Genomic DNA, 18,267 nt, shown 5'->3' with positions numbered 1-18,267 from the left:
AAAATAACCTTATATGAGTCAGCATGGATTACTCAATATACAAAGCGACTTTCCTAAAGTGTCTTCTGGGATAAGGTCTTGCATAAGTTAAATAAGAAATAGGGGATTGGAAAGGGGGAGGTGGTGAAAGAAAGGAAATTGTTTTAGGCCTGATAAACAAAAAATGCAGATTCATTACTGCAAAAGGTTAAGTTCAAATTAAGACTCGCTACAAAAGCCTCTATTTTCCCAGTCATTAAACAGACATCGATGGAATAAATAATTTCCATGACAACAGTCTGGAGATAATCCTTGTGGGATGAAAGCCAGCACACTGCTTGTACAAGATTAAATTGGATATACATAGTTCTTGCACTTGTCCTTTACACAATGGTAAATGTAGTCAATATGAGGGGAACCCCTCCTTAATTCTGAACAGTATCTTGTGTTTTGGGAAAATACAGGCTTTTCTTTAATAGCGGCATGCATACAACCCCTTCCTTGTGTTTTCCTCTGTTGCAAAAACATGTTTAGTGTGGCCATGAGGGGAAAAGCTGGTCTTCTTTTTGTATAATGCGCCCATTTCCTTGTCCTATAGGTCAGTGAATGGATGAAGTACTGGCTCTAGCTTAATGTGTTTTTCAAAGTTTCTGTTTCAAAGCTCATGTATAACAGGACGATAGCCAGTACTTCATTGATGCTTGCCATGAAAAGATTTAGGTTACAGTAAAGCTTAAATGAAATGCAGACACCTAAGTCTAAAATCCCAGTCCTGAAAACACCTGCTCAGTTGCTACTTAACTCTGGAGGTGCCTTGAATAGCACAGGTATGTCTATTTGCCTATTTGAAGGTCCAGCAGGTGTCTGAAGTCCTGCTTCTGGACATGCACAGAAACACCTCAGTTTTGGCAGTGTTTGGCTAAGCATACTCAGCATGCCTATGTCTGACTGAGCCAGCTGGAGTTACTCCCCCTATTACTGGTGGGTGTTCTCACAGCATCTACAGGGGCAAGCAATGGCAATTACCATTTTATTTTAAAATACAGCTAGAAGAGGTCCCTTTCTTTTGCATAGTGATTTAGAGCACTTACCCTCAACATGGTAGAGCCAGGTTCAATTGCCTCTACATCAGGGGTGCTCGTGCCTTTGCCCGTGGGCCAAATCCAGCTCATGGAGCCATGTCATCTGGCCCATGGGGCTCTGCATGGGTCTGGGAATTAGGCGGTGAGGAGCAGTAGCAGTTTTAATTGCTGCTCCTCTGTTGCCAAATTTCCAGACCACTGGGGAGCCCTGTGGGCCAAATAGCATAGTCCTACATGCCCAATCGTGCCAGTGAATGGCCAGATCTGGGCGCATGGGATTGGGCCAGTGCAGGATTGGGGCAGCACTGCTGGATAGGGGCAGTTGATTGGGGTGGCATGTGGCTGTATCAGAGCAGTGCCTGGCCAGATTGGGCTAGGGTGCGATTGACATCACTGCTCTAGACCCACATGTCTGACTTTGTAAGAGAGCCCTACCACGAATCTAGAGGCTATACTTGGTGAAAATACTCTTTATCCCTTCTGCTTAAGTTGTGCTCTTGTGCAGAAAAATGGGTAGGGCTTCACCTGGAATAACGGTCAGGATACCCCCTTCCCAGGGCTGTTTATGCCTTTTACATGAAGCAATCATTGGAGAAAATACAGACACAATCCTTAGAGCAGGGACTGAAGCTCAGACTCCAGCTGGCTAAGTGCCCTAACAACAAAACTAAAGACACACACACTTTTTCTAGCCCAATAAATGTTGCATTCCTTTCTGCACAGTGGCACAGCTTCAACAGGAGTGGGGAAGAGTGTTCTGACCTAGAATAGCCTGTGCCCTGGCGGTTAGGGATTTAAAAGATCCTGGTAAGAAGAGGTAAGGGAGAGTGCTCAAACCAGTAGCCTCCTGTATAAAAGGGACAGTCACCATCAGTTGCTAGGTTTTTTAAAGAAAGTAGCTCCAGGACAATTTTCAGGAGTGTGGATCCCGAGTGAAGAATCACCTTGAGTAGGACACCTAAGACCTGGAGAAGGGTGGGACTTAAGACATCCTTATGTCGGGATACTGTCTACCTCGAGGGGTCTCTCTGCTCAGTGTACCGGTTCTTTCTGAAGCACCTAATTCTCCCTGTATGTTGTAAAGGGAATCTATGCTTCTCAACTTGGGTTTCTGGATTTTATTATGGAGGTAAGGGGTCAGATTCTAAAAGGTATTTATGCACTGTGGTCAGCTTTTAGCTAGGTTTTAAGTGGCTTGCATGATACATTTGAACAAACATGGAAAAACTAGTTACACAAAATCTGTAAGTAGTAAGAAGGGCTAAATTAGCCAAATTGACAATGCACTGTCAATTGCCCAGCTCTAGTCAACAGCATCAAGGGAATGATTTTTGGAACCTGCAAAGAGTAGGAGTCATCAATATGATGAAACTAGACTGTAGAAATTCATACACAATGTTTATTACAATGAATGAGCTTTATAAACCGCCTGGTGGGTTTCTGCTTCATCTTGGATATTGTGTAAAAATTTTCACTATGCTTAAAAAAAAAAGGCTGGTAATTAAGTTGTCTTACGGAGAAAGTCACAATGATAGGTCCCCATTGTTCCAGACAAATAAAAAATTCAGATTCAACCCAAGTTTAAGCTGCCATTAAAAAAATCTCAAGGAAAAGGCTCCTTTTATTTTTGCCTCTTTCCTTACATTCTAAGTCTTCTAAAATCTGTACTTAATAAAGCATCAAGGGGCATTTATACACATACTTTTTTGTCTCACAAAATATTGCAGATTAATCGAGTCTCCTCTGAAGCGATGGATCAAGTCTGCTCTGCACATGAGCTGATGTGAGCAATGCTGTGTCACATGCAATTACTTAAGTGGTGAAATGAGCGTCAGCGTGCAGAAAATGGTGGTGGTGCACTTTTGAACTAAAGCACCTTCTATGTGTTTTAGTTCAAAAGCAAGCTGCCACCATTTTCTCAGCACTGACGCACATTTTGCCACTTATACAACTGTCAGTGTTGCAGTGCCGGATGCTTTTCAAAGTGCCCAGCGCTGCAGTGCTTGCATGTGTAAAAATGCCCTTAGAATCCAGAGAGTTTTTTCCAGATCAGACAGTTTCAGATTCTGAAATTGGCTTCCTTATCCCATAGTTAACTGCTAGATCTTGTCTGCTGCAATTTTTTGCTGCTGGCTGGCTGCCTGGAAGCATTTAAATCAGAAAAAAATTAAAATGTTGCTGTTTATGTAAACATGCATTTATATAAGCCTGTTAACAGCAGATTTGAGCAAGGACTGTCAATTTAATATAAGACTTAAAAGTCCTTTACAGAAAGGCAGCATGAATGTATGATTTGATTAAATAATGTCACTCATTAACACCTAAGAAAATCAAGGAAATTAAACAAATTTACCTTTGTTTAGAGAACAGAATTAAGAACATCACCACCACTAGCCCACATGTTCCAAAGATGACAATGAAGAGCCATGGAAACTGGATTTCTGAAATAACATAGCAAAATCATACTGGCAGGAATCTATGCAAAGCTCTGCTGTAACCTTAAAGGCAACTTCCCTTTCCTATGCCAAAGGAGTTGTTATCCATGTTATGGACTTTTTGGCCACTTAAATCTAAAAATTCGGTGCTGAAATCAAGGTAAAAGTGTCCTTCCAACTGTACAAGTTTTAATATTACATGTCATAAATCTACTTAGACTCATTGCAAAATAAACTGAAATAATCCAATAAAAAGCCAAAGCCTGCCAAAGACAGCAGGGGCTGCAAAAGCAGTATTTATACTCAGAAGGATGGAAATACTCCCAGGAGGGAGATATCATGTCTTCTCAGAGCATGATATCTGTATTACTGCCAGCAAACCCTGCTGAAGGCACATTTTACTGCTTCGTTCAATGAAAACAGAACTCTCATTGTTGGTAACAGCATCTTATGCCAGACCATAGGCAAGCCATACTTCTTTCCTTGGAAACCATGCCCATATGTGTACACTACTTTCTGCAAGAGGAAGACATTCACTTGTACTCTGAGCAATGCCAAGTTAATCTGGGAACAGGGCTTTTTCCTTCTTTTTTCTGCCTCAGATCACTGCATGCAAGGAGAGATTTGAGCCTCTTTAGTACTGTTGTAGAATAGGGAAGAGAAAAAGCTGACGAGTGAAATGCTATGCTTCTTAAATAATGACGTCACCATTATACTGAAGCTGTGACTGGAGAGTACAAAATGCACAGAAATCTGTTCTGGCTGCAGCCCTAAGAGTCCTTGTCTTTCAGACCTCACACATTTTTATGGCTAAGAAATATTATCTATAGTTGTAAAATACTATATATGCACAGAAATACAAACTTTCTTGACAAAAGTATTTTTAGGCATCAGTCTTCCTGCTCTGTTAATAGCTCAGCTTTTTTATTCTTAGGCCAACTTTTTTTAACTTGTGCACTTAATAGGTACCTCAATCCATCTAGAGCCAGTGAAAAAAGAGGCCCCATTCTAAAATGCATGGAACTCCCAAAAGTCTCACTGAAGTAAGTGGGACCTAGAGATGTGCAACTTCTTTGAAAAATCAGGTGTCTACCTGTGTATTTCAGTGCCTAGCTTAAGGCTAAAAATTTCAGCCTGAAGTCTACGTTCTATCTGGAGAAATGCCAAATAAAGAAGAATAAATCATGTCAGACACATTTGTGATTGCTTCTGAGTTTTTCATTTTGTTCCTAAGCAGAAAATTACAAATTCATGTCCCAGTCATGCCAACTCATCCATGCACAAATTCCTTTACACCAACTTGGATCATCACTGAAGTGAGAGGGATGCAGGTATATGGACCAATAGGGCTGAAAGGAACTCAATTAGTACAATGTATTTGGAAGCTCATAATATTCTTTGATATTGTGCTTAGATGCAAATCTTACTTGAAATTTTAACTCAATTTGCCTTGGCCAGAAAGAACAATGCCACATGGACAGAACTTGGCTAAGAGCTTGTGTGAACTTGAAATGAAAAACGGTGATAAAAGAAGCGAAAGGAAGTATCATTGGGAATCTGTATTTGAAAGGTTCAGAATTGGGCTACTTAATGACTTTGAAAAGTGAATAAAATAGCTTATTAAAGGGTCAATGACACCAAATTTGGAAGAGTTACTAAATCTGCAGCTCAGGCCTGAAAAAGCTCTGCCTTAATTTCAGAAAGAAAGAAAAGGGATGGCTCCCTTCAGCCATTATTTCTTTCTCTTTTTAAAAAGCTCTCTTTTAAAACTGGGAGGAAAGTGGGAGTGAGGAAGCCACTATCTGGACGATCTCTGGGACCCCAAGAAGGAGGCACACCATCTTTTCAGTGCATTTGGCCGCACATGTAAAAACATACATGGAAATGGGAACTTCTGTTCCTCATCCCTGCTGTGTTCAGTGTATTCCCTGACGTGATATGTGATTGTCCTCACTTTGGCATGTATGGCATGGACGACAGAAGTTGTTTTTTATAATCCTAAAATTAACTGTTTTGATTTCTGCCAAGTTGGGAAGCAGCTCTGTTGAGTTTGTTTTTGAACTTTTTAATCTTATTCCACAATACAAACAGCTTTTGCAGTGCCAGAGAACCAGCCTAGCCAAGGAGACTGGACTGCAGTCACCAGAGCACCTAGTGTAGCCAAGTGATATATACCAAGCAAAGCAATGGCAAGCAAAACAATGGTTATATCCTCATTTCATTGTAGACTTCTTTGTCCTCGCTCACCTTCAGCACACAGAACTGCTTCACTAGCCATAGAAAAAGACACAGAAAGGGTTTCACTGAACTCCCCAAATTTTTCAGAAGTCCGTTGCCTTGATCGGATTCGTATCTCATAATCTCGTCCCATCTTCAGAGAGTACAATGGAACTGTTGTGGAGCACACGGGTTCTAGCTGCAAAGATAAAATGATGGATGCTTAGTTGACTGGTTTTTGGTTGCCAATTTCTTGTTGGTTCAAATGTAAACATCTGCAGGCATTTTTACTCACCTGGAGCCTTTATGTTACATACGGCACACGTCATGCTGTAAGCCCTTTTAATGTTTCAAAACTGTTCTACTGGCTTCCCAATGACAATCTTGCTAAAGTAACATGGAAGCCCTGGAAACAAGTCTCTGCAGCACCAATGTTATGAACTAAAATGTTTTCTGTGCAAAACCACGCCAAATTCATTGTACATCTTACAAAATCCACTTATTTAGGAAGAATGTATGTCTCCCTAAAAGTCCAAATATAACTAAATTGGAACAATAACCCTTAAAATCTGTAATAGATTTTGGAAGATATTCCAGGCCTTGGAAAATTCTCTGTTAAATATTAACTATAAATCTGCATTGGTACATATTGATCTATATGTGCTGCATCACTACAGTAGTGGAGAATAGTACAGCAAAGAGTGTAATCCATTCAGGTGTCATCCTGAAGGATTTTTATAAATGCAGCAGCTGAAATTCTAAACCTAGTGAAATCAACGGTAAAATAAATTATCCTTAAAAAGTAAGGCTGAAGAAAACCTACATAAAATTAAGTCTATCCCAGTAAATCTTTATCCTTCCAGGTCTTCCACCCCTCCTTTGTTGATCATTATTCCTTAGTGTATTACCAGTAGGTCAAATTTAGTTATATTTTAGCTTGCACATCAGGGAACAGTTTTCCCTGTATTTGAAAAAAACCCATACTTCTTTGTTAAACAGGAAAAAAACCTACTATTTTTATTGTTGATGGAAATGTTCATAAAGACAGACTAGAATTCTGTTTTAATGAACATTATGGGAAATCTTTTTATGGTACTGTAACACAAATAAAAAGTCACTCCACAGGAAATAATTCAAAACCAATGTACTGTCTGTGTTCAAACTGACTGGTTATAAAAGTTTTCACATTCAAAACTTTTTCACAAAGTTTTGAATGTGAAAAAGTTTTCACATTCTTTATTGCCTAATTAAATTTTATGTCCAGTTTAATTTTGCTGTGTGCCATGGAAGATGAGGCAAAAGATTCAGTATTTGGAATTAAAAAAAAAGTCTTACTGAAAATAATTTTGGTTTTGCTAAAACTATGCATTACATTTGGAACATTCATGAGTTGATGCTTAATCATAGTATTATTTCAAGGTATCAATTAATGGTTTTCAATGGAAGTGGGAGACAGACTGGAAGAAATGTACTTGATGTACACCAGAAAAATCAGACAAGCTCATCCTGATATGCCTGGAGTATGATCAGATACAAATTTAACTTGTAAAATGCTAGAATTCTTTATATACCACTATTACAAGTGCAAAAGTACCTGGTACATTATGGTATATTCTACAATGGACTTTATCCAGAGCATAATCTCATGCAATAGGTAATTTAATATTGGAAAGACAGATCTCAACTGAATGTTCAGTGTCAAACATCCCCGTGACACAAATATCAGTAGACATTTTTTGCAAAAAATATCAGAAGTAATATCTTAACTCTTCTGATGTCAGTATAAATGTTGCCACTGACTTGACTCAGGCTAGGATTTCACTCTTCCATATTTCACTGTCATAGAAAGAACCTTGTTACTTTTGTGCCTCAAAAGCCAAGTACCCATTAGTGCAAATAATAATCATCACATAGTACAAAAAGAACAATGATATAGGATCTGTAGAACTATTTTCTTTAAGCAACAACAATTTGTCATGGATAGCCTACCTGTTTTCTTACTAAAAGTTCTAAAGTCAGGAGCTTCAAATCTTTGTTTTCCTGAGAAAGCTGTTTTCAAAAGTACTCTGTAATTACTAAGGTTGCTGATGCATGAACAAGGCAGACAAGGTACTTTGGGTAGATGTGATATCGTTTATTAGACCAAGTAAATAGTTTGAATAATTGTTCTTCGCAAGCTTTTGGGCACAAACACCCTTCTTCGAGCACAGGGAGAATCATAACCCCGACAGATTCACCCTATGCTTGAAGAAAGGTGTTTGAGCCCAAATGCTTGCAAAGAACCATTTTTCCAACTATTTTTCCAACTATTTAGTTGGTCTAATAAAAGATATCACATTTACCCAAAGAACCTTGACTGCTTATGTCCTTAGAGCAACACAGCTACAACCAACAATCCTGACGCACAAATAAAGCTCATGGGGCATGAGACTGCATTACCTAAAGCTTAAGGTGACCATCAATTTTCTTCAGTTTCTTCTCTTTTTCATCTGTAAGATTGATGCTTTAAATATTGTTGTCAATTTTTTAATTGTGTGTGTTCCCCATACCATTGTAAAAAAGAGTTAGGGGGATTTATTAATACTATTCCTCAGCTGATTTTACTGTAGTTTGTTGTAAGCACTCCCTCACCATCTAAACAGCTACATTATCTTGCTTATCTATAGGCCTGGGCACATGATACATTGGTGTAATTGATGTCATTATGTTATTGTAGACCAATACATAATTATCTAATGGAGAAACACAACTTGTTATCTCAGACTTGCTGCAGTAGGTGCTTCAACAATGCCTCAATGCAGATGGCTGGAGAGCAGGTAACAACACCCTGTTTGCAATGAACAAACCACTATTCAGGGATAACTGTGGTCACATGGCACTTACACCTGTATAATTTACATCAGTGTATTTTACCTCTTTTCTTTCCTTTGTATTGTATGATGTTAAACTGGTATAGGAGTTTACATTGTCTGTACGCTCTTATTTTATACTGCCGCAAACCTGTTATGTCCTAGACCCCAAGTATCACTACATTGTGGTGCTTGAAGCTCTTATGGTATTGCTGAACAGAACAGAGAATATCACAGGAGAAAAACCTGCAGTTCAGATTAAAATTATATACTGAGTGATCGAGGACCTACTTGCACAGGGACACTCAAAGCTAACGAGAATCAAACAAAAGTGTTCAAGCTAACGTGCATTTATTAAAGCATGGTAAACACCCTATGTGAATCACAAAATCATAGAGAAGTAGGCCTGGAAGGGACCTTGAGAGTCATCTAGTTCAGTGCCCTGCCTGGGACAGGATTGTCCCTATCCAAACCATCCTATACAAATGCACTGTCTAACCTCTTAGCAAAACTACACAGTTAACCTTGACACAACACAAGACTTAACAGCTTAACCTGCCACAGGCAAAGCAGGTGGACCACAGTGCTCAATATCCTGTTGCTGCAAAGGTTGTTTAAATATGTTCGAGAGATCCTTCCTTCCCTCACGCCCCCACCCCCACAACAGACTTACCAGCTGGACGCTGCTTTCCACGCTATGGGGCTGCACTCCGGGCACCTGTGTGTGGTGCTGTGGCTGCACACATGCACATGGCATTTATTGGCAACATTACTGGCCACGTCAGCCAAAAAAAAGCTGATTGCCGATAATGTCAATTTTCCTTTTATCGGTGCTGATACTATATGGGACTGATCTATCGGTGCACCTCTAAATGTAAGGCAACTTTAGTCTAGAACGTCTGCCTTGATATGAAGGTGTAATGTGCTTTAATTAATAGATGCTCCCGACACCTGAGAAAGTTAGGCACAAGAGAAGCCTTGAGGCAGTGGTAGCCAACCTTTTTGACTAACATGCCACAAGTTAAGCCCCAACCCTCCTGAAGTGCCACTTTCATTCCCACCCCCTAGACATGTACCTGATAGAGTTTGTGCCTTAAAAGCTGGAAATAGAGGCACCTGGGTTGCGTGTGCCACACACCGAAGTTTCCTGCGCCATTTGTGGCATGCATGCAGTAGGTTGGCCACCCGTGCCCTAAGGTATTATAATTATTACATAACAAAAATGTCCTTCATACCTCCTTCCATTTTGTCTCATTTACTTCTTTGTACTGCAGCTCATACTCCAGGGTAACCCACCCCTTACGAACGTCTGCTGTTGGTGGTGGCTCCCATCTTACTTGAATGTCCACATGGATCCCAGTTAGGCTGATGTTAAGTAGAGTCCAGTTGAGATTAATAGGGGGATCAGGTAGTACTGTTGTATAAACAGAATGTTTGTTTAAATAAAATAGCCAGTTCTCAGCTTGAAACCAGTATTCTTCCTAAACACTGTTCCTGATTTCATTTATGGCAATTACAGTCTAAACCTAAAAGTTATCATCAACATTACTAAAGAGTTGATACAAGAAAGGCATGTTTAATTTGAGGAAGACATTTTCAACATGAAACTTAGAGGGCCCAAACCTGCTGATTCCAGGGTGAAACCCTGGCCTCAGTTAAATCAATAATAAAAACATATATTGGTTATACAGGGGTCAGGACAATGCATTTATTTTGGAAAAATCAGATTTATGTTCCAGAATTTTGAAATTCTGGACCAAAAATTGTTCCCAAAGTTAATGCTAATGCTACCACCCATTTGTTCTTTATAGTCAATGGACTTATTCTACCTGTGTTTTATAGCTAATTTTTGCTGAAATGTGCATTTGAAAGGAAATGAAAAAAACCCCAAAACAAATAAAATAAAACTGTCCTTGTTAGGCTGAAATCCATGGGAGTTTTTCCTGTGCTGGGACTCCAGGATCATTCACAGAACATTACAGTTTAAATCTGTTTTTTCATAATCTCAACTAAAATTCCTGATGGCATTGCAGCAGTTCTGTTTTTGGTCTGCACAGAGAACTTCAGACTTTCTCATAATTTATTCTCAAACAGATGAGTTTTTCACTGCTCCAGAACACAAAGGATCCCCCTGCTTCCCACATTTCCACCACTTCTCACTCCCAGGACTGTTATGCAAAGCTTGTTGTAAAATGTGTTTTATTTATTAACTGAACTACAGGGCAGCCCACATATGTTGATTCTTGTTAACATCAATTTTGGAATAGTACTACAGTGTCCTTTCTATGTACATGACAATTTGCAATGAATATGAACCTACAGCCAGGAAATACTACACTTACAGAGGGTACATAATGCACTTTGTATGTTGCCCCAATCCTAGGCTGCTATAATTGTAATCAACTTAATTGAGGTGGCTGTAATTAAAGTCATGTGTAAGATTCATATGCTACTTTGACCTCCTGGTGAGGATAAGTCTAAGGCCTTTGGATGGCAATGAAGTGCAGTTTTGAAGCCAACAGACTAACAAACCATTCAACTGCATAGTAAGAGACACGGGTTGCCCAAAATTTAGAAGTGGTTAATTTATTTCAGAAAAGGTCATAGTCTTCACAAAAACTAAATTAAGAACTCTATTGCTTCAGAGTACAAATGATGCTGTAATGATCCTATTATCTCTTAATCCAATTTGGAACCAATCAAGCAACCAAAATTTGCAGCTTTGAGACAACCTTCTTGCTCATGTAGAACATGAATATGCATTATCTATTGCTGATGCTTCAGCATGAGGGCTTCATACTGATACATTTCAACATACTTGAGAAAGCAGTGGTATTTTACACCAGAAAAGGGAGCTCATTGACTCGTTGAATCATTTCCTAATGCATCTTATAAAGAAGCTACACATCAGCCTTTATCACGCATGTATTCTTCCAACCTGGATAGTATTTCCTAATGCTGTCCCATTTTGCAGATTGCATTTAAGGCTAATCTTACTGCACTGAGAATTTAAATATACAGACCTCCAAAATTAATGCAAAAAGGCACAGTAAACAAAATCTATACACCAGGAAAAAAAAATGCAGCTTAAAATACATGAAAAAATTTACCTATTTCATCAACACTGAAGCATTTCTCATCAAACACTTTATTTTCATTGGCAAGTTTAACACAATAAGGTATCCAAACAGAGGTGTAAGATGTATTGAAATAACAGCTGTTTTCTCCAGCAGTTACATAATCAGGACATTCTTTCCATTCTTCATCACCCCTAGAAAGACAACACAGTAATTTAAATATATATATATATATATATATATATATTGCCAATGTTCTGACTACATACACTCATATACTGCAACATGCCTGATAGACAAGTCACAGCTTGTAAAGAAGTAGAAATAAAACTCATTAGTGTTAACCATCTTTTACAATAAAGCTGAACCATTCTCTTGGATTGCACATAGTATTTATAGGCACAGCAGGAAGCATTTCAGGACTTTTCTTGGTGTGTGGAAACATGGTGGGTATTTGAATGTAAAGGCTAAATTGCAAGTTGAATCCATTATAAAACTGACCCCTCCACCTCAAAAACACTAATTTATTTTTGTGGCAGTGCTGAGCTTGACTCAGGACAAGAGGAGACCGCTTCTTTCTCCTTCTCTAGGCATGCCAGGGCTGAAGGCTGAAGGCTTCTCTAGCTTGGGACCCAGCAGTCTTTCAGCCATTCAAGCCTGGCTAGGTCATCAGAAGAACTCTGGTATCAGGGGCTCTTCTCTAAGGTTGCGGACATTGAAAATAATGCCAGCTGCATGTGTGCTAGGGGAAGCGGCGTATCTCCTGGTGAAGGCCAGCTTCCAAATCTCTGCAGACTCTTTACACCATGGGTAGGTAACATTTTTGGCCAGAGTGCCAAAAAACCCGCAATGTCTACCTTGGAAGGTGCTGGAGTGCCAGCATGCTAGAAAAACAAAACTAGGGCAGGGGCTACATGGCAGGACACACTGCATATTAATATAGTTAATCATCATAAACATTGCTTTTTTGGTAAATACCAGGCTTTTTCAGCATTCTAAATCTGGTGACAAAAAATAAAACTTCATACGCTACCTTTGTTCTTGTGTATTCTTTTTTGTTAAGCATGTTGTGATGAGAGAGGGAAAAAACAGAGAAAGAGAAAGACAAGAAAAGGAGGAGAGAGAGAAAAAAAGGGAATGGGAAAGAGAAAAAAGAAAACGAGATGAGAAAGACAGAAAAACGAAAGAGGTAAAGAACAAAAAAGAAAAAGAGAAAAAGAAGACAAAATAGAGGAGAGAGAGAAAAAGAGAAGGGAGAAAAAGGAAGAGAAGAGAGAAAAAGGGGAGAAAAAAGAAAAAGAGGAGTGAGCAGAAAAGAAAAGAGAAAGAGAAGAGAGAGAAAGAAAAAGAGAAAAAAATGGAAAGAGAAAGAGGATGCGTCCCTCGCTGCCCATGTCTTCCACCGCTACCGGCTGTGGCTTTGGCCTGCTGGTCCAGGGGGAGGGAAGGCAGCAACCAGTCAGCAGCAGCCGCCAAGGCCTGGGCACTCAGGCCTCCCCGACGGTCCCAGAGAGGGGGAGCCCGGGCCTAGCTGGGGCTCGGGCAGACAGAAACCCTGTTCCACCGGGGTGGGGGTAGCACCGGGGCTCCAAATGCTGGAGCCGGGCACTTGGGGTAGGGTCTAGGCAGTGCAGGGAGAAGTAAGCGTGGGGGAAGGTGCTGTGGGCAGGCCTGCTTGGCCAGACCCTTGGGAAGGCAGCAGCCAGAGGACAGCAGGGGCCAGGTGGGAGGTGGGAGGCTGCCCCAGGGCTCTGCAGACTTGGGCCACAGTGGGTAAGCCCAGCGGCACCTGAGGTGGGGCCCAGTCAGGCCCGCACAGCTCCACGGGGATAGGGTGCAGCTGCCCTGTCCTGCCTGTGAGGAGATGCTGCCTGGCTGAGGCAGGATGACAGGCTCGAGGGGTTAACCTGGCTTGGTCTCTACATGCGCCAAGCACAGCACGAGCGAGCGAGGCAGAGCCCGCCATGCTCTGGGAACAGCTGCATGTGGTGCTTGGGACCGAGCTGGCCGGGAGCCTGCAGTACACTGACCCTGCACAGCCCCAGCCCGTTGAGGGGAGCTGCTGGTGGGCGAGGCCAGGGCCCAGGCAGGCCAGGGCAGGCACGGTGGCTGTTCTTGGGAGCTCCCATGGCCAGGCCATTGCACTGGGGGTGGCTCCGCCCTGCTCGTGCTGTGCCCGGTGTGCAGGGAGGCCGAGCCCAGAGCTGGAGACCCCTGGGCCTGGCATCCTACCCTGGCCAGACAGCGTCCCCTCGTGGGTAGGGTGGCTGTGCCCCATCCCCATGGAGCTGAGTGGGCTGAGCTCCACCTGGGGTGCTGCTGGGCGTCCCTGCCTCCCTGCTGCGGCCTGAGACCATGGAGCCCTGGGGCTGCCCCGCTTCCCGCTCAGCCCCTGCCTTTGCTGCCGGCAGTGCCTCCCCAAGCACCTGCTTCTGCCCACGCCGTCCAGACCCTGCCCTGAGCATCTGGCTCTGATGCTCAGCACTCCAGTGCTGCCCCCACCGCGGTGGGATGGGGCACCCATGTTCCTGGGCCTAGGGCTCACCCACCCTCTGGGAGCCTCCAGTGCTGCAACCCTGCACAGCGCCTGCCAGGCCTGGGCCCTAACCCTGCGCCCCTGGCAGCTCCCGTCCAGGGGCTGGGCTGGGCTGGGCTGAAGAGCGCAGCCCAGGGACAGGGGACAGGGCCAGAAGAACACAGACTGTGTCCCCGTGTTCTCCTGACTCCACCCCTGGTACCTGTGCTGCTCCCAAAGCAGCAGCTTAAACATTTTTTAAAGACCATGTCCTCGCACACCCGCTGAGTGCTGGGGAAAATGTCTCCACGTGCCACTAATTGGCACATGTGCCTGGGGTTGCCAATCCCCACTTTACACAATCCAGAACAATGATTCACTTTTCCCTACGTTTGGGTGGGTGAAAGGTTTGAAGATCTGAGTGTGATCTGTGGTACTGGTTCATTGGACAGTCCTTAAGATCCTGCTTATTCCATCTGCATCACTAGAGTAGCTCATATAAGATAAGCAGCAAAATAAAGTAGCTGTTCCTTTGAACACAGGAACTCTGAGGAAGTCTGCAATCTAAACAAATCATATAGCTCAATGAAATACTTTACAAGAAGATTACATCCAGCTGAAATGTAAAATGAAACCTGACACCTAGTGCAAGCCAGTTGTTTAAATTGTACCCAGTGAAGCCTTTAAGTTCATTGTCAAAAGACATGAAATTTCACTTCTTTCTCCATGAAACAGAATTGATATTATGAAAAACAATATATTTTAATACCCAGATGTTCCTTGGAAAAATTACAGACCTGTTTGTTATGCATTTATTCAGCCTGTATACTTGAAAATAGGGCATGGGTGTGCTAGAATCTAATTGACTATAATAGTATCTCCCATTAGCTGTTTTACCACTTGACAATAATCAGCCTATCTGACTCAGTATAAATAATCAGAATAAAGTATCTAACTCAGAATAAAGAATCAGAATCAGAATAAAGTAGGGTTGCCCAATACCCCCAGGGTAGCCTAAATTTAGGGCACTCCTAAAATATACAGGTTGTGGGGCCATCCATCTACTCCCAAAAATTGCAGAGCTAGGACAAAAGTAATCAGCTATAGGTTTGTGTTGCTGGCGAAAAATAATAAACATTTTTATATTTCATTATCAAGAAGGACACCAGTGTAGGCAAAATTTAGTGATGCAGAGAAAGTAAATAGGGATTTATTATTTACCATCTCTCAAAATACTAGAATTGAGAGACATAAAATGAAACTATTAGATAATAGATTTAAAACTAACAAAAGGAAGATCTTTTTTACACACAAATTATCTTGAGGAACTCATTGCCCCAAAATGTTGTGACAGTTGATAGTTTAACCCAGCTCAAAAGGGGATGAGGCAAATTCACAAAGGAAAGATCCATCAGCAGGTACTGAACATGGTAGATAGGGGGAGGAGAGCAGGCTCTGAATCAGAACTTCTCAACTTGGAACTTCAAGGCGTGGAAAACTGTGACTATGCCATGTTCACACTCCCCCCTTCACCATCCACTCTGCCAGTAGTTGACAGTCCTTTCATTCCTATGTCAATACCGTGAACACATGCAATTTTATAAATAGGAAAATTAGGGAAAGCCCCCACAAGGGCCTGGCAAATTGTCACCAAGTCCTTTGACATGGAAAGTTGGTCTATCCTTACTTAAAACAGCAGCTTTCCATCCTGCAATAATCTGGAGTATATCATCAGTCCTGCATAGTGTAATGTCTGTCAGTATGAATGGGAGCTATCTACATATACTGTGAAAGGGACAAGACTGTTATACGCAGCCCTTTGATCAGGCTTATAATAAAATTTCTAGCACTTCAGGTTATGTTAAAAGAATGTGATCAGAAACATAACAAGGGCAAGAAACGTCATGGGTAGCAGTTCTATCCATCATTTAGTATCTCAATAATTATGCAGTAATCGAATGGCACTAATGCAATATTCTTAGGGTGCATGCAGACATTTCTGGGACCAAATCTATGATCATATGGCTTGTGTTGAGCTGCATGATCATAGATCATAGGCTGTTTGTGCACATGTTGGCTGGTGCTGGGAGGAACATGATCTAAATTGGGGTGGGCTGAGGGCAAGTGGGATTGGGGGGGCTGGCAGGCCTGCACAGGGGACTGGTGGGTCTCTAGGGGGATGAAAATAGTTCAGTCAGTCAGGTCTGGGGCTGGGGGTAGGAACAGTACAGCTTTGGGGGTAGGGTGAGCAGCTGGGACTTTCCAGGCTTTGGGCTGCACTCTGAATGTGTACAGATTTTCAGTAGATCAGAATAAGTCATGCCCAATCTCAGCACACCTCAGGTGACCTAAGATCAGGCTAGTCATTTTTGTTCGATCTAACCTCCCCAAACATCTGTACAGAATGGCACTTAGATTGACCTAGTCCTAGTCTTCAACATATTTCTAAAAGATATACTGTAGCTCTGCCAGAAGTTAGACTCAATGCAGGAGCTACTGGGTGAAATTCAATGGCCTGTGTTATGCCGGAGGCCAGACTCATAATGGTGCCTCCTTAATTTAAAATCTGTGGTGATTACTACAATTAAGGCAAATGAAAATACATCCTGATAAAATCTTTTACTGTTGAGTTCAGATTTTTATTATAGAATACTTGCTTCTGGTAAGAATAATAAATAAGGGAGGTGGCCAATTTATATTGCTAACTTTTGCTAACTTAATCTTTATAGAGACTAAGTTCATTGCTAACTTAATCTTTAAAGTTTATGTTCTGTAGTTACACATAAACAGAGATGACAACTGTCAGCTAACCACGTACATTAGATGAAATACAGAGAATAGAACCTATGTCCATCTGCTGCAGTCATGGGTGAATGACAGATTTTCCATTAGCTGTCACTACTTGGCAGTTGCATGGCTTCTTTCAGGCGAAGCACTAGAATGCACTAAAAGTACAAATGCTTAAGCAAAGCATTGCCCCGTGCTACTCCATTCAACAGGATGAAATAACAAGCTATAAAATGCGGTTCTGAGCAGAGCTATTCTTTGGGCATATATGATTCAGAGTGCAAACTGGCAACTAAATTAGGAGGCATATGCTAAAGCTTTAAACTAATATGTGAAATATGCCTGGACCAAAGCTGAACACAACTGAAACTTCTGATAGGGTTCAAAAACCTGTCTTTGAATTTCATAGCTATAAGATAGGTTCAGAAAGGACAAATCAAAGTCCCATATCTCAAATGACTTCCCCAAAAATGTGCAGTGTTTAAATCCTAGATTCCACAACTCCGACCTGCTTTTATTAAGACTAATTCCTCCCATGTTTAATCATTTGCCACAATCACTATTAGCCACTGCAAGACATTTGACAATTCAGATTACAAAACATGCTCTTATACTGTGCCTTTTTAGCCTGTTCTATGACATGAATGTCATGACCCAAAAGGCATGATTGTGTGTGTGCGCTTCGGCATCAGAATTATCCACGTTAAGTTGCAGAGCATTGCACGGGAGTTTCCTGTAGCAAGAGGAAACTCCGGTGCAGGGACCAGTTTCCCGCCTTTTCTGCAGCTTCTTTTGCAGGGTGCATTGCTCGAGTTGCAAGAGGAATGCACGGTGCAAAAGAGTTCCCGCCACCGGTATGCAAATTCGTTCCCCGTGATTGGCTAGTGCTAAATTATTCACACGTGGCGGCTAGCGATTGGCCTGTTAGCCGTATAAGAGGCTTGAGCAGTTTCCGCCCAAGCCGAAGAGGACTCCACATCCATCTCGTGGGGGCTCTGGGTACACGGCAGGGTAATAGAAACCCTGTGTGAGATCCAGAGGAGCGTGGCGGCCTGATCCACCGCCCACCTCTTCCCGTCTTCAAGCGCGACTAATTTAAGACGTATTTACGATTTCTACATTGGTGGCCTGTCCACCCAGAGCATCCGGAGCTCTGCACCGTGGAGCCTAGCAACCTCCACGAGACCGTCTGTGTTGTGTCTGTCTGTAACTGCAACTTAATCAAGCTTTCCAGCCTACACCATTGCCATCTCGGTGTAAGTAAACAATCTTTTAAACTACCGATACGCGTCCGTGCCTAATTCCAGAGCGAAGGCCTTCCCTCTC

The 18,267-nt window shown here is 41.9% G+C and overlaps 1 protein-coding gene across 5 annotated transcripts in view; it reads right to left on the bottom strand.

Moving 5' to 3' along the window:
- Nucleotides 1-18,267, bottom strand: part of GHR (growth hormone receptor) — a 215,016-nt gene that overhangs the window by 3,829 nt on the left and 192,920 nt on the right. For all 5 annotated transcript variants that reach the window (XM_025207702.1, XM_025207703.1, XM_014521342.2 and 2 more), the window contains 4 exons: nucleotides 11,673-11,833; nucleotides 9,798-9,976; nucleotides 5,744-5,912; nucleotides 3,415-3,502 (listed from right to left, as the gene is read on the bottom strand). In XM_025207702.1, the coding sequence (XP_025063487.1) occupies nucleotides 3,415-3,502; nucleotides 5,744-5,912; nucleotides 9,798-9,976; nucleotides 11,673-11,833 (597 nt within the window). The remainder of the gene's footprint in view (nucleotides 1-3,414; nucleotides 3,503-5,743; nucleotides 5,913-9,797; nucleotides 9,977-11,672; nucleotides 11,834-18,267) is intronic.

The sequence above is a fragment of the Alligator sinensis genome, unplaced genomic scaffold (assembly GCF_000455745.1).
Source record: "Alligator sinensis unplaced genomic scaffold, ASM45574v1 scaffold663_1, whole genome shotgun sequence".
NCBI lineage: Eukaryota > Metazoa > Chordata > Crocodylia > Alligatoridae > Alligator > Alligator sinensis.
The sequence above is the reverse complement of the archived record's forward strand: the minus strand, read 5'-3'. Positions and strand labels throughout refer to the sequence as shown.